The sequence below is a fragment of the Penicillium samsonianum genome, assembly GCF_028829775.1.
Source record: "Penicillium samsonianum strain IBT 33392 chromosome Unknown utg000004l_segment0_segment0, whole genome shotgun sequence".
In the NCBI taxonomy this organism is placed as follows: domain Eukaryota; kingdom Fungi; phylum Ascomycota; class Eurotiomycetes; order Eurotiales; family Aspergillaceae; genus Penicillium; species Penicillium samsonianum.
The window spans coordinates 1896283-1920420 of record NW_026643262.1 but is presented as its reverse complement, the minus strand read 5'-3'; the positions used below and the strand labels follow the sequence as shown (position 1 = coordinate 1920420).

Genomic DNA, 24138 nt, shown 5'->3' with positions numbered 1-24138 from the left:
AGCCCACATATTCAAGAGCCAGAAGAGATATCTAATTGACTAGGTGTTTTTACGTATGGCGATATGCCCTTCGGAACTACTATGATATATGGCCCCATGCATGTGTCTGTGGATCCTTGGAATAGTTCGTCCAGCCAGTGATATACACTCGTGGTATTAAGTGGATCACCGCGTGTAAGTAAAAGCTCAATGTAGGGATTTCCCGTGTGGGTATTCCCCATATAGGCCGAAGCCGACCATGTAGGTATTCTTCAAGTAGGCAATTGCCATGTAGGTATACCCCTTGTAGGTATTTCCCACACATAAGAGAAGAGAAATGATCCTGTTTTTGTGTAGGCTGAACGAGTCGCGCAAGAGACATTACACATTTATCCAACAATGGATGTTTTCCTGGACATTCTGGATACATTGATCCTCGATCGGTGCTACGCATTACTCTCGCCAGACCCAGCAGCAATTTCCAATAATGATACTTATACTCTACCCACTGCCAATTTGAACCGACATGTCGGTGTTTATTACCCCATGCAGCCCTCAAAATGGGCGGAGGCAAGCCTCTGGAAGAGAGATGACATTGCCAGACAAGCATTGTCATTATACTTGATTATATGGTAAGTCCTTTGCACTCGCAGTACAGTATCCCGGCAGCTGATTGAGATCTCGATATACGCAACAGGCTTTTCGCAATGATAATGTACCTCCTCGGTAGCCTCCTACTATATCACACCCTATTCGATAAAATACTACTCCGACACCCGCGCTTCCTCCAAAATCAGATCAAACTCGAGATCAACCAAGGAATCTCCGCGATTCCCGTAATGGCCCTCCTTACTGTCCCCTTTTTTCTAGCAGAGATCCGGGGATGGTCGAAGCTATATGATTTCACCAGCGACTCTCCGTTCTTCGGATACACCTTGCTGCAATACCCATTGTTTATCTGCTTCACAGACAGTGGGATTTACTGGATACACCGTGGCCTGCATCACCCTCACATCTACCGATGGCTTCACAAGCCACACCATAAATGGGCAGTACCCACACCGTTCGCTAGTTATGCGTTTCATCCTTTGGATGGATGGTCGCAGAGTCTCCCATACCATGTCTACCCGTTTGTTTTTCCGTTGCAGAAAGGTGCATATATGGGGCTGTTTATTTTTGTCACTATGTGGACGGTGCTGATCCGTGAGTCTTCCGATCCCCATGAACTGATAGCATGATAGCTTACATTGATTTAAACAGATGATGCCGAGTGGTTGCCAACTTCGGAGGTGATTAACGGCGCTTCTTGTCATACGATGCATCACTTGTACTTCAACTATAATTATGGTCAGTTTACAACGGCATGGGATCGCCTCGCAGGAACATACCGAAAACCCAAGGGTGATAGTTTTATGGAAAGCCAGCAAATGGATGGGAAGGAGAAACTTGGAGACAAGCGTGATTGAGATGGAGATTCAAAGAGGTCTATTTTGCATTTTTAAATGTACCATAATAGTCGGCGCTTATGCGGCCTCTGCTCTTGACAATGCCTTCATCTGGCTCGAGATGATATTAATATTTGAGATAATAATACAATGTAATTTTAGATATCTCTTTACTTTCAAATGTTGTAGCCAGAAGGAAGAAAATATTTAGCCATAAATCGCAGCATATGGGCCATCAAATGCGAAATTTCCATGTCTAAAATCCGATTATATTATATTTGTATTCAACATTTATGGCGAAATTTGGTGACACCATTGAATGAATTCATTCAAATTCCCCAGGTCATCGGTGGCAGTGTTATCCATATACCGAAGGCTGACATCAGATCTACCAGTAGCATCCAGCGTGGCATTCAACAACCACCAAAGCTCCTGAGCGTGTTTTGGATACCCAAGGTGAAGGAATTGATCCTTATTAAGGAGACCAATTACAGAATCCCAGATGCGCCTCCAATTACCAGACGCACGGCGTATTCTATCGAGTGATAGATATCTTAATAAGCCGGCTCTCGCTTGGAATGCGAGGGAGTTAATGGCTGTTGTGATATTATTAGCAATTAAATCGATTGGCTGGCCTCTGTTATCAACATACCATAAATCAGAATCAGGAGATGCTCCACTGATACCGAAAGACCCCATGGTATTGGGTCATTACTGAGAGGAGTTTCGAGTAACTGCGTGACAACATCTTTCAGGGGAGGAAGCGGGAGCTCCGTCGAGTGCGACATGGCAATTCTGCTGAAAGAAGATGCGCTTTCGGCTTCCCATAGCCCGGCGCTCCAAGGAAAATGACAGTCCATCTCAAAGACCGATATTGATGGGTGGTTTTTGAAGCAGACTGTGAGGAATCCGTCCGCAAGGAAGACCCAACAAGCGATTCTTGGAGCTGGTTAGCGATACATCTCGAAAGAAAGACAAGATAAGAAAGAATGGGGATATAAAGTACCGTATACACATTTCTTCTGCCACCAAATTTCTCCAAGTTCTCTCATCACAGACGGTGGGAGCGGTTCCTCGCTTCAGCTGGAAAATCCCTAGGGATCGTATGGTGGATACCAAACATGGATGTCGGACGATGCGAATGCGACGTCTTGTTTGCATATTGTCTTGTCCAAATTGAAGCATTTCAATAATAAGAGCACTCTGTAGTAGCTGTACAGTTGATAATGGATGCGACTGGTCTTTCGGTGAAGCAAGTGTTGATAGATCCGCAATTTTCCGAAATATATACTCTTCCGCGACGTCGAATAGCCCCGATGGTAGGGCTCCTCCATCTAATGGAATAGTATATGTGGCACCGGATAAAAATATTGAGAGTAATAGAGGACTGGAAATGTTTCCTGGGTCGAAGGTTGGAAAATGCACCACGGGTAAATGCCAGTGGAGAGAGTGGAAGAACGCAGAGATAGAAGCGGAGATATTGGAAACCCCCAAGAGAGTAGAAAGTTCGATAAAATCAAGCGGGCTTAGCGTTCCTGTGCTTCCGAGACCCATTGACTTTGAAGTATCGACCAATTCTGTCATAATCTCGGATAATTGGTTGGAAAGCTTCGAAGGGAAGAGTGCATCAGGGTTGAACTGAAGTAGATAATCATCCGTGAAAGAGGGTAGAGTCGACGGAATTTGGAAAGGGAAAGTTGAAAGTTGAAAATCACTACTAAAAGCTGACATAGGATCAGTGGGAACGAGGGCATCTTCGATATGAGAATTGAGTGTTTCGAGGTTTCTTCGAACAGAACACTTTGCAGTCTCCCCAATCGCCAGCCTGTCCCTTTGGAAAGACGGATTGGCAAAATGTTGGAGGAAAGAAAACGATCCACTGTCTCTCGAGGTGACTGAGGATGTGGTTATAGAAGGCGAGAGTGATGCTACTGTAGAGCAACTAGAATCCCGGGAAGGTATCTCCGGGGTCACGAAAGTGCATTGTCGTCCAAGGGAGCGACAGCGAGAGCATGGTAGATTCCTGTCGCAAGATGCTTTGGCAAAGAAGCATAGCTCACAGGAATGCCTTTTCCTGCCTGGCTTGGCTGCAGGAGGTGTCGGTTGGTTGAACTTTTTTGCACAAGTTTTGATATGTCTGCGTGTGACCTCACTTTCGAAACATTAGATTATGTTCATTATTTATGGCGAAGATACTTTACACACGGCTTTAGAAATGCTTTGCTGCATAAAGGGCAGCTAGAAGAGAGCTGCTGTGTATCTGGGAGGTGGTCAGCCTATTCATATTTTCATATTTGTAATCGAGATCATTGGACCTTACGGGTCGCTTCATGGCGATTTAAATGAGTTTTCCTCTGATAGGCTTTTTCGCATAGTGTACATTGAAACATGACGTCGAAAGCAGCCTTTGTTGTCACAGTAGCTGATCGAGAAAAAAAAGTAAAGGGGGCCGTGGGCGTGGGCGGTTACGAAGGTCAGCGCGTGGACGAATCTCATCCGTGCGTGGCCGCATCTTTCACAAATTGGCAGATTGATTCTAAAGTCGCAAAAATTCGACGGAATTCAATTTCAACAGGCTATTTAATTATTGTCTTAGAGTATCTTGGAGGATTGAAGGGAACAATGACTAGTCCGTATACCGATCAAAATCCGTCATTTATTCGGACAATGTAGGCCCGAGTACTCCGGAGTACGGAGTCCAGCCCTAAGGTTTCAACAAACCACTAAACACAAATGGGGCTGGGCTGGGACCATGCCACGCTATGTAGAGTCTGCAAGGGTAAATGACAAACCACACTGACAACGCTGCATACTATGATTTGTTAATGAAACGCTTCCTCCTGGCGGGCCGGGCCACTGGAGGACGATTGCTGATCTTATGTTTATGATCAACAGTTCAAACATGGGATCATCTTCAGATCTCGTGTCTGATATCTATGGCTTATGCAACGGTGTTTGGAAAGTCGGGGACATCCATGAAGGCCGGACTTCCGGGGCAGGGGGTTTCTTGAGCGCTAGCTCTCTCTTAGTTTCTAGTTATTTTTCCAACACCATTAAAAGTACTCCGTAAGCTGATTTCTTGGGACCTATTTACGCGACTGGGAGCAAATGAACGGAACTTTCCGAACCCCTGGCGTGCACGGGACCTGCGTGCATCAATTCGATCATTAGTGGAGCAATGCAAAATATTTTCTCGATTAAGGTATCACATCCACTAGTCGAGAAAAGTCTCGTTCGCTCGAACACATCGTGTCTTGCGTAATTATTAATCCATAGATATAACTACCTAACTACCGACTATTTTTTGTGTAGTTATGAGAAGGGACACAACGTTATTAAGACGCCGGGACAAAGCCGAGAACCAAAAACAAACATGCACGCCAGACCGTAGATCACACCCCACATGCAGAAACAGACATTGTGGGTCCCATAACAAGATCGAAAAGATCCAAAAAACGGTGGGGTTTACATCTTTAGCGCATTCAAGGAGGTCAAGCCCCCCAAGGGTCAACGAACCATATGGGGTAGTGCAGAATTTAGACCCTAAATTTCAATGCTCGTGCAATACTTCGGTGTCCGAGGATGCAATGTAGTGTTTGGTTCGTAGAGAGTATATAATATTTTGCCCTGGAAAGAAAAAGCGATCAAGATTGATTGGCTTCAAATTAGTTTAGAAATGCAGCGTACCTGACTAGAGACCCTTGCACTCCGATAGCCGAGGTTCTGCATTAGGTAGGAGGCGCGTGATGACTGGTCGATTGGGGTTGCGGGGACTCGGATTTACTCGAACAGGCATTTCGCTGGTCCGATTTAGGATTATTCGGCTTATCTCGCCGAATAGCCCTATATTGAAACTGACACCTTGCTTGGAGTAGCCCCTGAACTGAGATATCACGAGCACAAAGAACTGCTTGAGATACGTTCTGCATACGAGCTTGTGTGGCTGCACTAGTGCGAACTAGGCTCCGGGAGGGAGCAATCAAATAAGGCGCTAATTGCATTAGCGGCCCCGGGAGGATAGTGATAGGTCTAGCCATAAGGTTCCAATATCAGGTTTGGTTTATTGACCAACTTGTCAACGAAAAACGAGGAAAATCAGGAGCAGGGGACCAATCAGAAAGTTATTTACAAGCAAAATGGGCTGGTCTGGTCTTTCTAGACTTCTCACTTGGCGTTCCTTTCTGGGCTAGGCAATGGTTTGTGATGTACGGAGTAGATCGACAGTTCCTCCCCTATTTTTAAAATTGCTATAATGACTGCCTGATGGGTGGGCACATATAAGGCTGCCTACCTCTCTGATTTATTTCAGTTCTTCATCTCTTCGTTGTTAGTTTTTTGACCACTCGTTTTTGCTGGTATCATTCAGCGTCCATTCTTTATTTCACTCTGAATATACTTCAAACTCGCAACGATGAAGCAATCCATGCTCACTTCCATTGTTGCTCTCGCAGCTTCATGCTCCGTAAGCCAATCCCGGTGATGGTTGCTGCTGTAACTAGATCCACAGCTAACATATCCCGTCTTTGTATAGGGAGTTCAAGCCGCTAATGGCTTGATTAACGTGCCCGTTAATCTCTGCGCAGCCATCCTTGGAAAGGCCGAATGCGACCAGAAGACCGTTAGCAATGGCTTGATTAGCGTGCCTGTCAACGCATGTGTTGCAGTCCTTGGAAAAGCCAAGTGTGAACAGATCGCTTTGTCTCCCAGGAGCGAGGATGGTGGGCTGATTAGCGTGCCCGTGAATCTCTGCGCAGCCATCCTCGGAGAGGCTGAATGCAAGCAAAAAGCAGCCACCAGTGGTGGGTTAATTGACGTGCCTGTTAATGTGTGTGCTGCCGTCCTTGGAAAAGCCAAGTGCGACCAGGTTGCTTCCTCTTCCAGCAGCAGCGGTGACGGTGGCCTCATTAGCGTGCCCGTTAACCTCTGCGCGGCCATCCTCGGAGAGGCCGAATGCAAGCAGAAGACAGCCACTAGTGGTGGCCTGATTGATGTGCCTGTTAACGCGTGCGCCGCAGTCCTTGGAAAAGCCAAATGTGACCAGGTCTCTTCCCCTTCCTCTCCCTCCTCTTCCGGCGGCAGCGGTGATGGTGGCCTGATCAATGTGCCCGTTGGACTATGCGCTGCCATCCTTGGAGAGGCTGAGTGCAAGCAGAAGACGACCACCGGTGGTGGATTGATCAACGTGCCTGTTAACGCGTGCTTGGCTGTCCTTGGAAAAGCCAAGTGTGACCAGGCCTCTTCCTCTTCCAACGGCGGCGGCGGTTCGCTGATCAATGTGCCGATCAATGTTTGCCTGGCTGTCCTCGGTGAGGCTCACTGCCAGCAGAGCTCCGGCTCTAATGGTGGTCTGATCAATATCCCCGTCAACCTGTGCCTGGCTGTGTTGGGTGAGGTTGATTGCCATGATGCATCATCCACCCCGCCCACTGCCACCCCATCGAAGCCCACTGGCCCGGTCGTAATTCCAGGTGAGACTACCGTCCCTGGCGTTGTGCCCGGTGAGACCACCCCCGTCGTTGTCCCAAGCCACACTACCGTCCCTGGCGTTGTTCCAGGCGAGACTACCGTCCCCGGCGTCGTGCCCGGTGAGACCACCCCCTGTGTTGTGCCAGGCGAGTCTACCGTCCCCGCCTCTGAGGCTTCTACCACCCCGGGCTTGACTGGCCCCGAGGGACCCGGCTCTGCTCCTTCTGGCGGTGCCTCCGCCTCGGTTCCTACATACACCCACGTTTCTTCCGTCACCGTGGGACGCCCAACCCCCACCGGCGCTTTCACCCGTGTCACTCCCACCTTCACCAATGTCGTCACTGTCTGCAATGCTGCCTGCCATGCATCCAAGACCTCTACCGGCCTTGTGGCTCACACTTCTCCTGTCTCCGGTGGCAACGAGGGCAAGCCCAGCACCGGCGCCAGCGCCAGCCCCAGCATCATTCCGTTCAACGCGGCCGGCCGTGCTACTTTGTCCGGTGTTGCCATGGTGTTCGGAGCTATCTGCGCTGTTGCTATGCAGATCTAAGTGGGAATCTAGATTTGGATTCCGGTAAAGGCGGTAGCTGGTGGTGACAGTTGGGATCGCTCAGTGTTGAGATATATGGTTCCTATCTCGTTGGACATACCAGTCTGTCTTTTTTTCTTTCTCTTTGTATGTTCAATGGTTTAAATCAGCACGGGTTAATATAATTCCACGATATACGTTTCTCAATTTAGCTTCTTGTTCTTGTGGTTAAGGCCGTCCATGTGTACATGACGAATTTATTGGTGGCACCACATTAACAGAGGATGTCCCTTGATTAGTTCCACAACTTTCCCTCATAGTAGTATAATACTGATTATTTGTCGATTGTAAAAATCTCAAGATATTAAAGAGACATTCCATGTCAATGCTAACAAATTAATAATTAGATTTATTTCATGAGAGTGACTCACACTGACCTCTAATTAGGACCAATCTCTTCTAGCGTTATTTACCTATCAACTTGTGTATCTTTCTGACGTGTTCATAGGAAAGGAAAACAATTAACGCGTTGAGTGTGCCAGACCAGCTAATCATAGGCCATGTGATAGATCGTACGCCAAGTATGCAGGGGGGAATCTGGGGGCCAGTGGCAGTATTGGTTGGCGTCGCATTTTGGGGCTCAACACTGGGTGAAATTCAATGTACTCCGCACATTTCATGTAGATCGGTAAACTGACTGGACAGTGTGATAGGGCTTCGGTGGTTTGATTAAAACATTCTCTCTTGATCAATGCATTCCTGGCAATGTAGGGGACCTCCAATCACTTAATCCTATGACTTTAGTCCGTACGTATCAAGTAGATTTTGGGGAGGATTAACATAAGATTATGTCCACTAATTTTGAAGGCCGAAGGATTCGTTGATCCCTTGGGTTCGGCTCTCATATACATTTGCTGGGCTCGGATTCTCAGTTAGTTGGCATTTGGTGCTCACTACAGCCAGCTGCCACCAGAATTCTGAGCCTAAGATAAAAAGAATATGACATGATATTATGTTTCTTTGCTTGAGTTTTCCCATATGCTAAGGTGTTCTTGACAAATATCCATGCATGGTGTTTGCATGATGCCGCGGGAGCTTGTTGAGAGGCAGTCGGTCTGAGCGCGGAGAGCCCACGCCTTCCCCTGTATTGTTACCCTGTGTCCACAGAGCTTTGTATTCGAAAACGCGATGGTCATGTAGTGGATTGTAAGCTTAAACTGTGAATGGGCTGTCGAACGTTCTAAAAAGTGCCCGCCAACCTTTGGGCCAAGAGCCCTGTGGTGGTTCCCCGAAGTGAGGTTTGATACTCCTCCGGGAAACCTGACTACCTAGATAGAATCGTGGTGCAAAAGCTTTCGGGTGAGAAGAATGCCGTTTCCTGGGTGTGGACCTTGGGAGGTGAAGGTTTGTGGAGATCAGGACTCCCATGGGTGCTGCCATCGGTCCGACGTTGGCTTCCGTCGTGAAACAGGTATCAACATCACTTTTATAAATAAAATAAAACAATAAAACAAGATCTGCATTATAATAGCCAATATATATATATGCATTTAGGTCAAATTAAAAGAGGACCAAAGCAGACCAATTTTAAAAAAATCCTCTGACTCGGGATCGAACCAAGGACCTCAAGATAACAAGTTCCATGAGAACAGGGCAATTACAGTCTTGCGCTCTTCCAGCTGAGCTATCAGAGGGGATTATTGAACGATTGGCAGAGTTTGCGAATTATAAGTCAAATATTCCTAGACCTAACTGCATCTGAAGGTATAAATCCCCAAGGGCAGAGGGAGTCACTCTCGTGGAATATGCTTTATACAACCTCACAAATCTTCACGCTGATAACTTGCCATTTTGATCTGTATATTATAAAGCTTCGTGACTTACTCACTTTCTTCAGACAGTCTCAGAATGAAATGAGAAGAATAATTTAGTATCAATTCTAAAGCCTCGTATGCAAACGTAGCTCCTACGAATTTTGACCTTTTCCTTAAAATGATTTTCTATCGCTTCCTTCCAAAAGATACTTTTTGTGGGTTGTTCCAAGATATTCCAAGGTTCGGATTATCCTAGCGAATTTTGAAATTTAAGTATTGTCGATATACTTGTGTTTTTATATTTAGGTAGGTTCTTTTTACATATTCAGAAGCACGTCATCTCTGTTCTGAGGGCTGTGGACAGTCTACTTGCACAGCTGAATTGTTTGTGTGTGAGAGTACGACAGTAAGCCCTGATTCCCCCACTCGCCTCCAATTCCACTTTGCTTCCAACCAGAAAGGTATCCGTATGGGTTGGGGGCTTCAGCGCTATTGATCCATACTGCTCCAACCTCGAGTTTCCGCGCAATCCGCTCCGCATTGTCAACATTCTGCACCCACACGCAGCCCCCCAGGCCAGTATCTGTCCCATTGACCATCGAAATCATTTCAACCTCAGTAGACCACTTCGTAAGCGGAATGATAGGACCAAACTGCTCCAGTTGGACGATGCGAGAATCATGTGGTGGTTGGTCCACAACAACCGGCGCGATGAAGAGCCCTGGGTGCTTGTCGTCGGTATTTCCCCCACAAAGTAAAGTATAGTTTTTTTTCCTGCAATCGGCGATGAGATCTTTGACCAATTTGTACTGCATCTTATTCTGGATGGGACTGAATAGAGGTGACTGGTCACCAGAAGGGTCAATCTTGATGTCCTTGACTGCCTCCACAAAAGAGTCTCGGAATTCTTCGAAGATATCCTGATGCACATAAACTCTTTTTGTAGCAACGCACATTTGGCCCGCATGGAAAAAATGACCCGGCAGCAACCTGAGCAGCAACGGTTTTGACATCGACGTCCGGGCAGACGACACTTGCATCGTTTCCACCGAGCTCGAGTGTCACTCGTTTCAGAGTCCTGGCCGCGCTTTCCGCTACCTTCTTTCCAGTTGCGATGGATCCGGTGAAACTAATTTTGTCGATTCCCGGATGAATGGTAAGGAGCCTTCCTACCTCGTTGTCTCCGTTGAGCACCTGGAGTACACCCCGCGGAAGCACGGATGTCGCAAGCTCAGCCAATTTCGAAGTGGCACATGGGGTAAATGGCGACGATTTAACAATGATGCAATTTCCCATGACGAGCGCAGCAGCAATCTTGGTGACGGCTAACACGAGCGGAAAATTCCAAGGGCAAATCGCACCCACCATTCCAATAGGATGATGGGTAGACACGATCTTGAGTTTGTCGTTTTCGTATTCCACTTTATCAGGCAATGACTGAGATGCTGGACTAGTAAGCTTTTTCGGCCAAGCAATATTTCCGAATGTGGATTTGCAATACCATTAAATCTGATAAACGTCAAAGTATCATCAATCTCCATGTTTGCGAGGAGGCTCTGACAAGATTGTTAGCAATATTTCCAATATTCACAATGTGCAAGGACTTTGTTACAGATTTTCCGGTCTCCGCTGCCAGAGGGGCATGTATTTCATCTCTTCGCTGTTCTAGCTCATCGGCTAGTTTGAGTAGGTACCTCTGTCTTTCCTCGAGAGACAAGAGCTTCCATAATTCAAATGACACCCTTGCAGATTTGACTGCGTCGTTAAGGTTCGTCTCATGTGCGACTGTCACCTCCCAGAGGGCTTCATTGGTCCTGGGGTTCATGACCGTTGCAGAATCTCCGGACCGGCGCTCCGAGTTAATAATATTGTAGAACATTTTGAGATCTCAGAAAGAGACAAAGACTCAATCTGGAAACCTCATACGGCTAACAGCTGAATTAAATATTGAATGCCAGGTGAATAGTGGGTCAGTCACACCTCTGACAGGATTTCTACATCATTTCGCACCGAATCGGATATCAGGTGCGAGCGGGCCGACTTGGGAGACTTCGGATATAAATTAAAAGAGGGCCTATAATTAGTGGAGGAGTTGACGTCGAGATTATGTCGAGGGATATCGAGAGGGAAATAAGCCCGAGGTGCGGAGGATTACCGGCGGGAAAGGAGATTTCTAGAGAAGGTCACCAATCCCATCTATTCTCAGTTCTTACGGCACGCTGAGGTGAGCTTTGCTCCTGAATTAAGTCCGAATTTGCCGTTGGATATCAAACACTCCGATTACGGAATAATTATCGTTACGCATTATCCCTCCCAAAATTTCCAGTTACAATGAGCTCCAGTTCAGGACAGAGAGTGCCATCACATCAAGAGGCTGCAGTCCTTCAAAATGTAAGACACTCTGTTTTCTCTATAAGGGCTGGTAGATATTGTCCCTGACAAAATGCTTTTCAGCAAGGTCCCAAGTTCTATTTCGAGACACAGAAACTCGCGATCCCCACCATCAAGCGCCAAGAAGTTCTCGTTGAATTAGAAGTCACTGGCTTTTGCGGGACCGATCTTTCACTTGCACACGGTTATCTTGGCCCATGTCTAACGATTCTAGGCCATGAGGGCGTGGGCCGGATTTCCGCCGTAGGCTCTTTGTGCACAAGCGAGGCAGCTACGGTAGGCCGTCTGGCCGGTGTTGGCTGGATTCGTGATGCATGTGGATCGTGCCGCGTATGCGACAACGATATACAAGATGAGACGCGATGTCTAGAGCAGGTATTCAGTGGGCGTGATGTGCCGGGTACTCTGGCCAGGTATACTGTTGTACCGGAGAGGTATATCACGCCTCTGCCCGATGGAGTCCCTAGCGAGATGCTAGCGCCAGTAGTGTGTGCCGGTGCTACTGGTTATAAAGCACTTAAGCTGGCGAACCTGGCAGCAGGTTCCTGGGTGGGTATTTCCGGCGCTGCGGGTGCAGTGGGATCGTTGACATTATCATATGCCAAGCATATGGGCTATCGACCTATCGCAATCGACGGAGGAGAGCGGCAAAGACTTCTCTGCATGGAAGCAGGAGCAGAGGTGTACTTGGACTTCGAAAAGGAGGACAGTCTGAGGAGCGCCATGCTCCTGAAAACGGAGGGCAAGCTTTGTTCTGCGATAATCGTGTGCGCCGGAGCCGTAACAGCATATGATGAAGCTCTGAATTGTCTGGATTACCACGGAACTCTGGTGGCAGTAGGAATACCCCCGCCTACTTCAAAGATATCACTTTTCCCCCTCTTTTTGATTGACTATGGAATTCGCATCGTTGGGAGCATCGCGGGCGGTCGTGTGGATATTGCAGAGGCTGCAGAATTTGTTCGCAAGGGCTTGGTGAAGCCAAGGGTGACAGAAATTGGCATTCACGAACTAAAGAGCTATGCTAGACGCGTGAACGAACTGGACGGGAAGCTTGTTGTGCGACTGGGTGCAAATGTTGGGTGAAGATATTTAGGAAACCAGCTTCATTCCATACTCGCTCTTTGATTCTTAGAGAAGAACTACTATAAACTCCTTCTCCACCCTCGAGTGTCGGGCTTAGATCTCCAGACTACTAACTTTCATTATCTCTATAAGAATTGCTAATAGCCAGAGGTTGCCCAGTGCCGATAAGATCTTAAGTAAACTGTGCCCTCCTTGATATCTGACAATGTACATAATCTCCAGAATCGTCAGGCTCAGACTTGAGACAGGAATTTATAGCGATAGATATAGATATTAATTGGCAGAAAGTTATCGAAGGAGCCCGTCTCCGGGGTATTTGATTGTTTGAAAACACGCAAGAAGTTGATATGCAATAAGCATTGTAACATCCTGAATAGATCGCTCAAGTTCGAGCGACATCAAGACCATAGATGGGGCAATCACGGGCGGCGGAATGGAAGATAAAATGATGTAATTGGCAAACAAGACAATATATATCAAGTTCTTCTTCCATCGCGGCCAATTATGTGCAAAGTTTGAGAATCTTCACTCTACTGCATCATATGGAACTACTTACCAAATATTCGTTTCGAATCTTATTTCTTTTAGCAAAATTTCTTTTTTTCAACGGTCATTCTTCCTGGAGTTACCTTTCCAGTGACATACTTCGTCTGGGAAGAGAGATGTGCGGACGAATCATTGAACAACAAGAAGGTTTCAGGTGTATGATGCTCATTGACTTGGATGATACCTAGAGCCATTTTATAGGCTATGACATGGAGAAGTTTAAGTTATATTTGAGTGGTAATGTTTGATTCAGCCTTAGAACTTATTTTGTTCGCCTTTTGACTGATCATAATCTGAGAGACCACGTAGCCTGTCGCCTTTGAGGTTCGATCTGACGATGGAACTTTTATAGAGCATGGTTTGCAAGAGGCGGTGCGCCTCTTCCTTGGTTATACGGTCCATATTTACTGAATCTCTTCGAAGGCCCGAACAATGAACGACTTTCCCTGAATAACCACCTTCTCCCCTGGGATCCTCCATGTGCCCATACCTTCTCCGTCATAGCCGTTCTTCATCGAGGGTACGGCAGCTCCATCAGGGCCCACCACATATTTCTCCTCCCACCTAGAACCCCACTCTTCTCTTCTCGCACTGACTTCACTTCCCGACCTCTTCACAGACCACACTCCGCTCTCATCTTTCTGGCTAGAATGAGTCTGAGTTTGCTGGAACGCCAAATAAGTTCCCCAGATGCGGCCCATAAAGATTTTGGTTACGGTCACCTGTCCTTCCTGCTCACCTGGAGCTAGGGGAGCATCATCGGACTCTAGAATCCACGAAATCCCTTTCTTCGCCCCTTCAGGGCCTTCTCTGAAGGGTAACTCCTGCCAGACCTCCTCAAAGGCTGTCATAGGCGCACCAGGAAGGTCGGCCCGAGGCATCTCCCCGCTTTCAAGATCGGTACCATCGGGACGGGGGCTAAAGTTACCAATATCCTTAATGCCGATCTCATTCAGGGAGTCCAACTCGCGCGTAAAGATAACTTTGACTGTTAAAACAATTAGTCGCTATTCAGTCAAGAAGGTAAACGACAATAATAGGTGAGTTCAGGGCAACGAACGTGGGATTCCCTTAGGATTTTCCTCGATTCTAGTGCCGGCCATTGCCCAGTCGATGTCGCCGGATTTCTTGTCCATTCGCAAATCAAGGAACCACTCTCCCACGGAAAGCACAATTGTGTCGGTTGTTTCCTCAGGGACTTCTGGGACCCATCGGAGCGAAATGCGCGTTGAGAAACCGCATGATGAGCCTAGTTGAGCACCGGTGGCAGACATTGTGTGAAGGTATCTACCTAGGTGATTTTTGGTGTTCACCAGTTCCTTTATAACGAAGATTCTAATCAAAAGTCGGCGTGGCAGGTTTCGGTGATCAAAGCCAATTGAAAGTCGCAGCTACCAAATTGGTCTTCCAATGTCCCTGCGTACTCGTGCACCCCGCGTCGGCCCTAGCTTATGTAACACCTCCGAATTGGGAAATTTGAAGCGATTCGAAGATTGATACGTTATCAAGCGTTATCATCATTCACCCACAATATAATACTAGTGACAAACTCCTCTAAAATTTCGATATTATCTTACTGTCGGTCGAGTAGGACCTTTATTATAGCCTCTATATAACACGGCAAGTCTGATTAAAAAAGAGATAAGAGTCCTATTTAAACGAAATACTAAAGATAAAGAAAGGAAGAGAAAGAAGGGAGCGAGAAGAAGAGGTTTAGAATATCAGTTAATTAGTTAACGTATTCGGTAAGCGAGTGACGCACCTACTAGACTGCGACATCGCCCGTCCATGGGCACCTACGAGGTGCCCAAGGCCCGTCCACGGTGGGCCTTAGGGCGTTTCGACTCTTGGGCTGTCACCATTTCTCACCCGGGCGACACCCACCGAACTATTGACCGCACATACCACACGCCGGTAAGTTAGTAGTTAGGCGGGTGACCCTATTTCTTACTAGAATTAAGAGGGATCTAGGGAAATAGTATACCAACCAATGCTAACATGGCTGTCCTATGACGAACCTTTCTCGGATCGCCTACGTTGCACGACCAATCCACCAATAATAGACTAATGTTACCAACCTTGATATTCTAGTTGTAAGGATCTTTATCCGTTACACTAGACTACTAATCCTAAGCTTATTAAAAATAGATCCGTATATATTCTATTTAATATAGGTAGGTTTTAGTGTTTTATAGAGAGTTATAAGTGTGCTAATTAAACTACAGGACCGTAGGCCTAAATCGGTAGACGGGTTACCCTTACAGAGCTTCGGCCGGCTACCATCACTGTTGTAAGTTTTTTTTCCCTTTTTTTTTTTTTCTATATAAAAATCAACTTGCGTTTTGTTATTATTTCGCTATATAATAGGCATTCGCTTCCTAAGGGCGATAATTAAAAAGCTTTCTTAAAATTGAACTCGAACTGAACTATATATCACGACCCCACGACCTTTGAAATGTAGGCCAAAGTCTACCAATTATGAATTTGATCATATAACGAAGTAGATTTGATCATAGTGAATGTTAGTAGTTCCTTTTATGTTCAATTATTTCTTATTACTCTTTGTGGTAATTATACCTTCAGGTAGGCAGCTTTGAGCAATAGTAGTTAAAGCAGGTTCATGATTCAGTGACCACACCTAGGGCGTTTGATAGAATTTTATGGATAGATATTAAGAACAACCCCTCGAAAGCATAGAATATAGTGTGTAGGTAGGTAGGATATAGTTATATTCAGTTATGCAGAATACTTGTGGCAATCGGATCAATCTTTTTAATCCTCTTATCCACCTTCCATGTGTCTTTTTGGATGTCTATTTAACCCCCATCCGATACCCTTTCAGATAAAAAGTGCAGACAAGCCAGTTTTACTCTCATATCAATAGAGAATAATGTATTTTGTATTAAATATCTGTAGAATTGCCGGTCGTATATAACAAAACTAGAGCAGCAAGCCAATCAAATGTGCATTTTCAAACGTGCCACTGAAGCTGGCGTAGGTGTATCTTACTGCTAAGTCCTGATAGCCTTGTTACCAAATGGAAGTGGCTCATGCTGCAAGACGCCACACTGCGCCCGGGTTTGTTGCACTGGGACTGTCTCAATATGAATCCCGGGTGACTTTTTGTTTAGCTAGCTAGAAAATAGACTATAAAGCTGACAGAGTTGCAGTCACTGCAAGATATACCGATTGCTTAAGTACATGAACTATAGCAGGCCTTTTAGTAAAAGTTGGGGAATCAGATTGTATGACATGAACATACTTCAGCCGCCGCTAGCAACCTCGGAAAACTTCAATTTGCTTTCATAATGATTATAAACCATCTGACCCCTCTTTCAAGGATAGAAAGAGTGCTGCCATCCGAGGACAAAGCACGGCCCTAAGCTGGCCATGAGCCGGTGGACACTACTCAAATGCCGAAAAAGCGGGATAGGTTGTAGCCATCGAGTCCACGCCACCACCTCCTGTCAATATACTCCGTACCGGCAACACTAATTTCCTACCCCTCAGAACATTATCCGGTGGCTTTGCGGGCATGCCAATGGCTAGCGCCGGAGTGTAGGTACCCCATAGTGACATCGTCGCGAGACACTAAGCGGAACAACAAACTTTATCGAGCATCCGAAGTATCGCCGGCGATTGCGGCACATATACATTGGTGAAGATGCCGACTTTCCGTCTCCGATGAAGTCGCCGTGTGAGATACCCGCTAGCCAAGTCTAGTTGCCAAGGCGATGATCATCATGGAAATGTCGCGTGGTGCCAAGGTTGGCATCCTCGGGCTAAGTTCCCCATTTTTTGTCAAGGTTTCCAAGGTTCTTTCTCACATTTACTTAGCACCTGGAGAGCAAATTCGGAAGAAATTGACGACCGTTGAGAGCTAATCGGACCGACAGATGGAGGGGAACCCGAGCTAGAGAATCGAAATGCGTCATACATTGTGCTGCGCACTGACTCTGAAGCACTGACATGACTCAGGCTTGCATGAAGAAATTTCCCCAGAAAGAGGAATGTGTGGGGTCCCCACGGGAATGCCAAGACTTGCCCTCGGCAGAACTCCGGTTACTTCAAGTTAACTTTCGAACGTTGTACTCACCGGTAGAACCCCGGCAAACCTGTCTTTCCCCATACCCCACCGGGTTAATTTCCGGAGATAGGTTGCGGGTTGTGAATTGCAGGCTATAAAAAGGAGTGAACATCCCAAGATGGCATCTCCAGAGACCGTTCGAGCTCGTGCCTAACGAAGTTACGAAGAATGGCCCGCGTCGCTCAATTTGTGGTTTCAGGCCTTTTGGCTGCCACACTGGCTAATGGCCAATCATTTGATGGAAGCGGTCGAAGTGAAGATGCTTTCAGTTATGTCCAACCCAAGAACACAACCATTCTGGGGGCTTACGGACACTCCCCGGCCGTCCTTCCCTCACGTATGTTCCTCTTCAATCGTCATTTATATCACTGAGCTCTTGCTAATCTATACCACAGCAAATGCTACCGCTTCAGGCGAGTGGGAGGAAGCCTACGCTAAAGCCCAAAAGTTTGTCGCCAAGCTGACTGTCGATGAGAAAGCCGACATGGTCACTGGCCAGCCGGGTCCTTGTGTGGGAAACATTGTTGCTATCCCACGACTCGGGTTCCCAGGCCTCTGCTTGCAGGACGGCCCTCTGTCAATTCGGGTAGCCGACTATGCCAGCGTTTTTGCTGCTGGTGTCACCGTGGCATCCACGTGGGACAGAGATCTCCTCTATGAACGAGGTTACGCCATGGGACAAGAATTCAAGGCCAAAGGTGCTCACATTGCCTTGAGCCCTGTGGCCGGCCCACTCGGCCGCTCTGCCTATGCAGGCCGAAACTGGGAAGGCTTTGCTGCTGATCCCTACTTGACCGGTGTCGCTATGGAGAAGACCATTCGCGGCCACCAGGATGCTGGCGTGCAAGCCACCGCCAAGCACTTCATCGGTAACGAGCAGGAGACTCAGCGTAACCCTACCTATGATTCCAATGGAACACTCACGGATGTGATTCAGGAAGCACTTTCCTCCAACATCGATGACCGAACTATGCATGAGCTGTACCTTTGGCCCTTCGCCAATGCCGTCCGCGCCCAGGCTGCTAGCTTCATGTGCTCATACCAACGTCTGAATGGTTCTTATGCTTGCGAGAATTCCAAGGCACTCAACGGACTGCTCAAAGAAGAGCTTGGTTTCCAGGGATACGTCATGTCCGACTGGGGTGGCACTCACTCTGGTGTCGCCTCGATCGAGAGTGGTCTCGACATGAACATGCCCGGTGGTATCGGTGCCTACGGTCTAACCCCCGAGGCTGGCTCTTTCTTCGGCAAGAACGTGACATATGCCGTCAACAACGGAACTGTCGATGAATCTCGCGTTGATGACATGATCGTCCGAATTATGACACCCTACTACTGGCTCGGCCAGGATAAGGACTACCCGGAGGTGGACCCCTCATCCGCCGACCTGAACACCTTCTCTCCCCGTTCAACCTGGCTCCGCGAGTTCAATCTCACCGGCGAGCGAAGCCGTGATGTCCGCGGAAATCACGGCAAGCTGATCCGCAAGCTCGCAGCTGAAGCAACCGTCTTGTTGAAGAATGAAAAGCAGGTCTTGCCCTTGAGGGCTCCTAAGAACATCGCTGTCTTCGGCAACGATGCCGGTGAGAACACAATGGGAGCAGTGAATCAGGAAACTTTCGAATTCGGCAACCTCGCTTCTGGTGGTGGCTCAGGTACCGGCCGCTTTACCTATCTCGTCTCCCCACTCGAGGCCATCAAGACTCGCGCCAAGAAGGACAACGCTCTTGTCCAATACTTCTTGAACAACACCCAGATTGCGACCAAGAATGTCACCGATCTCTGGGTTCCCACCACCCCCGATGCCTGCCTGGTCTTCCTGAAGACCTGGGCCGAAGAAGGCGCCGACCGAGAGCACCTGACAGTGGACTACGACGGCAACGATGTGGTCGAGTCCGTCGCTAAGTCTTGCAACAACACAATCGTTATCACCCATTCCTCCGGCATCAACATCCTCCCCTGGGCCAGCCACCCCAATGTCACCGCCATCGTCGCCGCCCACTACCCCGGCCAGGAAGCCGGTAACTCCATCGTCGACGTCCTCTACGGTGACGTCAATCCCTCCGGTCACCTGCCCTACACAATTGCCAAGAATGCCAGTGATTACAACGCCCCGCCTACCACCGCCGTGTCCACCAACGGCACCGACGACTGGCAGTCCTGGTTTGATGAGAAGCTCGAGATCGACTACCGCTACTTCGACGCTAAGAATATCTCCGTGCAGTACGAATTTGGCTTCGGTCTCTCGTACACAACTTTCAACCTCTCCGACCTTAACGCCGAGCCCGTGGCTGACTCCATCCCCTCCATCCCAGAAGAGAAACCTATTCAGCCTGGTGGAAATCCCACCCTGTGGGAGACTATCTACAACGTGACCGTCTCAGTTACCAACTCTGGTGATGTCAAGGGTGCTACCGTTCCCCAGTTGTACGTTACATTCCCAGATACCACCCCTGAGGGAACACCGCCCAAGCAGCTGCGCGGTTTCGAGAAGGTCTCTTTGGCTCCGGGTGAGTCGCGCACTGTTGGATTTGAGTTGATGCGCAGGGATTTGAGTTATTGGGATATTGTTTCTCAGAAGTGGCTTATTCCCGAAGGCGAGTTTGTCCTTCGTGTTGGATTCAGTAGTCGTGATTTGAAGGAGGTCGCTAAGATTACTCCTGTTTCCGCTTGAAGCCTGTATATAGAGTCTGTGATTCGTGATCAGATAGTCAGGTAGCATATATGAGATATTTAACCTTTCTATGGTCTTTCTATCGGTCTTTTATATTATTCGTGTGCTCTTCCTATGCATTCTGAGATTCAGTTAATCAAAGATTTTATATATAGAAAAGTCTGCACAATTTATGCTTTTTCCCGCCATCGTATACACCTAAAAAGACATCAAAAAAGACATATAAAAGGGTGCTTATCGGAATATTCTCTCTTCTCCATATGAATTTTGCCTATATAGTTCTATTCAAGTCCTAAATGAGCACACACAACTTTGATAGTCCATAGTTCTCATCTAATCAAAGAGAGCAGAAACCTCATTCTTATATAACGTCAAAGTTTGCATTCTTCCAACACTTCCCTTCACCGTTCGAACAAACGGCTTTTCCTTCGTCGCAATGATAATTCTACCAGCAGAAAGATTCACACAGTCGTGAACCTGAGCATTAACTTTTTCAATGTTCGGCTGCAAAGAAGCAAGGAACTGATCATGAGAATCTTCCTTGACCGCTTCAGGATACAACTCGATAAGCAGCACCGGTGCCGAATGACCATGCCCACCAATCAAAGCCGACTTAACCGCAGGATGGACTTCAATATCAGGCTCAAGGCGCGAAGCATACAAGCCCTCCCCGTGGGAGAAGCTCACATGGTCATCACTGCGGCCGACGATCTTCCACAGACCCTTATGGTCTGAATGTTCGACCCACAGATCAGAAGTCGGGTAACGATCAAGATCCGGATACAGTTGAAAAATTGACTGTATCTTCGAATCAGGTTGGCGCACAAAGACCAGCTCGTAGAGGTCATCAAAGCGGTGCTCGAAAACCGCACCAGCGTGCTTCTGGAAAACAACGTAATCCCATGCCTCTTTCTTATCATGAACTGAAGTAATGTATCCCCCGGTCTCTGTGCTTCCAATGGTAGGTACAACCCGAGTATGAGAGATCAACATATCCCCTGCCTTGGCCGACAGAGGTGCACCGGCATAGTGAACTGATTTTAGGTTCCGCAGGGCATTGATGCCGGTAGGTGTCAAGCAGAGCTCCTCGATAATTGCGGGCGTCAGGACGGCAATTTTGACTTGTCCGTATTTCATAATGTCTACGACGGTCTCTGGGGTTGGTGGCGTTGCCGGACCAATGACCAGGGTCGTATCGATAAAGGAGGTCAAAGCTAGCACTAAAATCATTCCAACCAGCTATATTTAGGTCAGAAAACTTTTTGAGGAATAGCCAAGGCAAGGGGGCGCACGTGTAAGGATGGCAGAGGTGTGTACAGTCTCTCTTTGGCAAAGTGGTGGGCGAAGCATTCTTCGAGGTCCGGGGTTGCCGCTATCATATCGGCCACAGCCATCATTTCTTGAGTATATGTCAGTGGCTTTGGATGGCCTGCGGTAATAGTTAGCATAAGATTTCAAGGTATTTGAAACAACGACAAACCTGTCGTCCCCGATGTGTGGAAGACAAGCCAAGGATCATATTTCCCTTCTTCCCAGGACTTGGGGTAGGAATATGTCGGAGCTTCCGTCTCCTTCATAAATTCATCAATCTCGGGAACGGTGACAGCTTGGATATGAGGCGCCTCCTTCAGTACGGCGCCGACATGTTCTGCCAAAGAAAACGGCCGCAGGTACAGAGCACAGCTCTTTGCATCAAGGATTATCTTCTGCGCCTCGGCCGTAATGAGTGGTGATGGCAGTACCAACTTGATTCATTCTATTAACATATTTACTAACTCGATAGACTTTCACTCATACATACCACTTTTTGCAGCTTTGCGGCGGCCAGGGCCAGGATCGGGTAGCGGAGATCCTTAGGGCCGGCATAAGCAATGCATTGGAATGGTTCGGAGGTATGGGGGAGATTCTCAGTCAACCATTGTGCCGCATGGTTGGCATAATTGTTTAACTGCCGGAAATTGATCTCCTTGTAGCCTTGGGACAAGTCCTGGTCATCCACTGGAACTGATACCCACGGTTTATCGGAATCATTGCTGGCTCTGTTCTCGATGACTGAAACGAGAATGCGTTCACCATGTTTCACCCCCGGAAATGGAAAGATATTGGACACTACCATGATTTTGATAAACAGAGGTTTGAGGAGAAGAGCGGGGCAGCGAGATGGGCTTACGGGTAAGGAAAGGGAGTAACCCAATAATATCACGGTTCGTGTCATCTGAGGGGGTCAATGCGGCTGCCGCGGGTGATTCTCACACCGTCTATAGTGCACTCACCCTTCTCACCCTACACCTGCCGAACTATTGGCCGCATATAAACCATACGCTGGGGTATTAGTTGGCTGGGTGACCACAAGCGGGTATAGCGCGTGTTAAGGAAGCATAAATAGTATATATACTACATAACTAGCGATCTTTATAGAGTACATACAAATAGGAGTGAATGTACAAAATGAAGGGTTTAATACCCACCGAGACCACTAAATACTTGGGACCACCGGAGAGGAAGATATCTTAAGAAGATCTTCGAAAATAATATCCATGAAACTATGCAAGAAGACACCTAGAAAGGACATTACAGTGTCATATTAGATATGATGTCCCGAATTCATGTTCAGCCAGATAGATCAATTGGCCCATATTCTAATCGGTAAGACATAATAATCCCATCCGTCGACCAAAAAGGGAAATTGGAGAACTACCGCCAGTCGATGACCGACCAGGAATCAAAGCTCAAAGACTATGGTCCTGGCAAAGCGACCTTGACACAGCTCGATACAACTATCAACAGCAACCAAGTGAGACTATTACTGTGGTATATGAAAGGCTACTGATGTAGGTGCACTAACACCAAGCAAGAGAGGAAGAAGAATCAAGATCTGCGTATGAAAACTGCTTACTGCCATGAAACCTTATACTTCATGAAGACAAAGAGAGGTCTGACTAACTAGAGCAAGCAAGCACCGAGAAAAGCACAGCCTGGCTGATGAACCTTCCCGTCATCCTTACCACCACTTTTGGCAACCTTCCGCTGGTCCTTAGCATTCGCGCGGCCCTTTCCCTTCTTGACCTTGCGGGCCTTCGGGGAGCAGCGGGGCCGGGAACGCCAGCGGCAGCGCCCGCAACGACAGCGGCGGGCCGCCGGCAGCCGCAGCCTCCACAATAAGCACGGCCTTACACTTTAGAAGGCTGTTTGAGAGTTCTTGGCCCGCACAAAGGTCGATGAGCCACTTCGAGGGAGCACCATTTTCTGGGCGGAAGGAGCATTTGTTGGCGCCGGACGAAAAATTGCAACTGGCACACGCCTACGACCACTAAATGGGAGGTTGGGCTCCATCCGGAATGAAAACATCGCGCCAGTGAACGAACGGGACCATTACCTATTCTTTACCAAGAGAAGCTTGATGGCAACACAACTGACCAATCCTTGCAGCCTTGCATTAGCTGCTAATCCCCAAAGTGGAATTCGGCTTCTAACTTCGTCGTGGGCTTCCTTTTGTCTAGGCTGTATATATCTTTTATTTAGCACAACACACAATCAAAGAGAAAAAAGCAGGGTTGACATACCAGCGCCAAGAAAAGGCGGCGCAGACGACCATAGCTAGGACTATAACGGCAGTTAAGCCACTGATCAGGGCGGTCTCCCAATCCGGAGGGGCGTCCTTGTTTTCTTTCCGCGGGAATAGTGTAGGCATTGAAGGCATTGTGTGAATGTTTTCTTTTGACACCACATCCTTCATCACTCTCTCAAAGGCATTCTGTGAGGTAAGTCGTGCCCTTCTTCTGACAGACGACTCAACGCCATGCGCATGCGGTCGTGGTTGCAGGAGAGGCGATCAAAGTCGACCGTCATATTTTCAAGGCGCCGCTTCAAGGTGAGCACGCGCACATCTGGATCGGCCTATTGGTGATTGAGTTGTCGTTGGAGGTCCCGGATTTTATGGCGGCTCTGTTCTCGTAATTTCCAAAGGCCAGAGACCTCCCGTAATTGTCCCATCTCCTGATGGTAACGGGCCCCCTGTACTAGCAAGCCCTCCCGCATTTGGGTCGAGGTCAAATATTCCAGGTTGGCGGTCGACCGGGGGTAGTTCTCCTGATTCCATTGTCGGCCGACGGATGGGATCA

The 24138-nt window shown here is 47.7% G+C and overlaps 10 protein-coding genes across 10 annotated transcripts; 5 read left to right on the top strand and 5 right to left on the bottom strand.

Moving 5' to 3' along the window:
* The first annotated feature begins 366 nt into the window (after positions 1-366).
* N7471_007644 (sterol desaturase family protein) lies at positions 367-1545 on the top strand. The gene is made up of 3 exons (XM_057280363.1): positions 367-611; positions 677-1182; positions 1240-1545. Exons 1-3 carry the CDS (start codon positions 379-381, stop codon positions 1443-1445), a joined length of 945 nt encoding a protein of 314 aa, XP_057134623.1. The 5' UTR covers positions 367-378; the 3' UTR covers positions 1446-1545.
* Positions 1546-1715: 170 nt separating this feature from the next.
* N7471_007643 (uncharacterized protein) lies at positions 1716-2585 on the bottom strand (the record flags this gene model as incomplete). Its single annotated transcript, XM_057280362.1, has 3 exons — positions 1716-2020; positions 2077-2363; positions 2431-2585. The coding sequence occupies 3 exons, from the start codon at positions 2583-2585 to the stop codon at positions 1716-1718; spliced, it is 747 nt and encodes a 248-aa protein (XP_057134622.1).
* Positions 2586-5835: 3250 nt separating this feature from the next.
* On the top strand, positions 5836-7440 carry N7471_007642 (uncharacterized protein; the record flags this gene model as incomplete). Its single annotated transcript, XM_057280361.1, has 2 exons — positions 5836-5886; positions 5956-7440. The coding sequence occupies 2 exons, from the start codon at positions 5836-5838 to the stop codon at positions 7438-7440; spliced, it is 1536 nt and encodes a 511-aa protein (XP_057134621.1).
* Positions 7441-9598: 2158 nt separating this feature from the next.
* Positions 9599-11112, bottom strand: N7471_007641 (aldehyde dehydrogenase family protein; the record flags this gene model as incomplete). The annotated part of the gene is made up of 4 exons (XM_057280360.1): positions 9599-10169; positions 10213-10678; positions 10735-10789; positions 10846-11112. 4 exons carry the CDS (start codon positions 11110-11112, stop codon positions 9599-9601), a joined length of 1359 nt encoding a protein of 452 aa, XP_057134620.1.
* A 452-nt stretch (positions 11113-11564) lies between these two features.
* N7471_007640 (alcohol dehydrogenase) lies at positions 11565-12710 on the top strand (the record flags this gene model as incomplete). The annotated part of the gene is made up of 2 exons (XM_057280359.1): positions 11565-11624; positions 11688-12710. 2 exons carry the CDS (start codon positions 11565-11567, stop codon positions 12708-12710), a joined length of 1083 nt encoding a protein of 360 aa, XP_057134619.1.
* A 950-nt stretch (positions 12711-13660) lies between these two features.
* N7471_007639 (uncharacterized protein) lies at positions 13661-14530 on the bottom strand (the record flags this gene model as incomplete). The annotated part of the gene is made up of 2 exons (XM_057280358.1): positions 13661-14244; positions 14317-14530. 2 exons carry the CDS (start codon positions 14528-14530, stop codon positions 13661-13663), a joined length of 798 nt encoding a protein of 265 aa, XP_057134618.1.
* A 2981-nt stretch (positions 14531-17511) lies between these two features.
* Positions 17512-20017, top strand: N7471_007638 (beta-glucosidase; the record flags this gene model as incomplete). The annotated part of the gene is made up of 2 exons (XM_057280357.1): positions 17512-17680; positions 17739-20017. The coding sequence occupies 2 exons, from the start codon at positions 17512-17514 to the stop codon at positions 20015-20017; spliced, it is 2448 nt and encodes an 815-aa protein (XP_057134617.1).
* Positions 20018-20248: 231 nt separating this feature from the next.
* On the bottom strand, positions 20249-22138 carry N7471_007637 (putative AMP-binding enzyme). Its single transcript, XM_057280356.1, has 4 exons — positions 21819-22138; positions 21498-21762; positions 21310-21446; positions 20249-21256 (listed from the first exon to the last, which is right to left on the bottom strand). The coding sequence occupies exons 1-4, from the start codon at positions 22131-22133 to the stop codon at positions 20351-20353; spliced, it is 1623 nt and encodes a 540-aa protein (XP_057134616.1). The 5' UTR covers positions 22134-22138; the 3' UTR covers positions 20249-20350.
* A 913-nt stretch (positions 22139-23051) lies between these two features.
* Positions 23052-23717, bottom strand: N7471_007636 (uncharacterized protein; the record flags this gene model as incomplete). Its single annotated transcript, XM_057280355.1, has 2 exons — positions 23052-23307; positions 23581-23717. 2 exons carry the CDS (start codon positions 23715-23717, stop codon positions 23052-23054), a joined length of 393 nt encoding a protein of 130 aa, XP_057134615.1.
* A 7-nt stretch (positions 23718-23724) lies between these two features.
* Positions 23725-23974, top strand: N7471_007635 (uncharacterized protein; the record flags this gene model as incomplete). The annotated part of the gene is made up of 2 exons (XM_057280354.1): positions 23725-23778; positions 23804-23974. 2 exons carry the CDS (start codon positions 23725-23727, stop codon positions 23972-23974), a joined length of 225 nt encoding a protein of 74 aa, XP_057134614.1.
* Positions 23975-24138: the final 164 nt, after the last annotated feature.

Excerpts from the sequence above, each read along its gene's own strand:
- N7471_007644 (XM_057280363.1), top strand. The coding sequence starts at position 379 with ATGGATGTTTTCCTGGACATTCTGGATACATTGATCCTCGATCGGTGC. Across the intron at positions 612-676 it reads TCATTATACTTGATTATATG|GCTTTTCGCAATGATAATGT; the intron begins GTAAGTCCTTTG and ends TATACGCAACAG. Across the intron at positions 1,183-1,239 it reads TATGTGGACGGTGCTGATCC|ATGATGCCGAGTGGTTGCCA; the intron begins GTGAGTCTTCCG and ends TGATTTAAACAG.
- N7471_007637 (XM_057280356.1), bottom strand. The coding sequence starts at position 22,133 with ATGGTAGTGTCCAATATCTTTCCATTTCCGGGGGTGAAACATGGTGAA. Across the intron at positions 21,763-21,818 it reads CCGCAAAGCTGCAAAAAGTG|TTGGTACTGCCATCACCACT; the intron begins GTATGTATGAGT and ends GAATGAATCAAG. Across the intron at positions 21,447-21,497 it reads CCACACATCGGGGACGACAG|GCCATCCAAAGCCACTGACA; the intron begins GTTTGTCGTTGT and ends CTATTACCGCAG.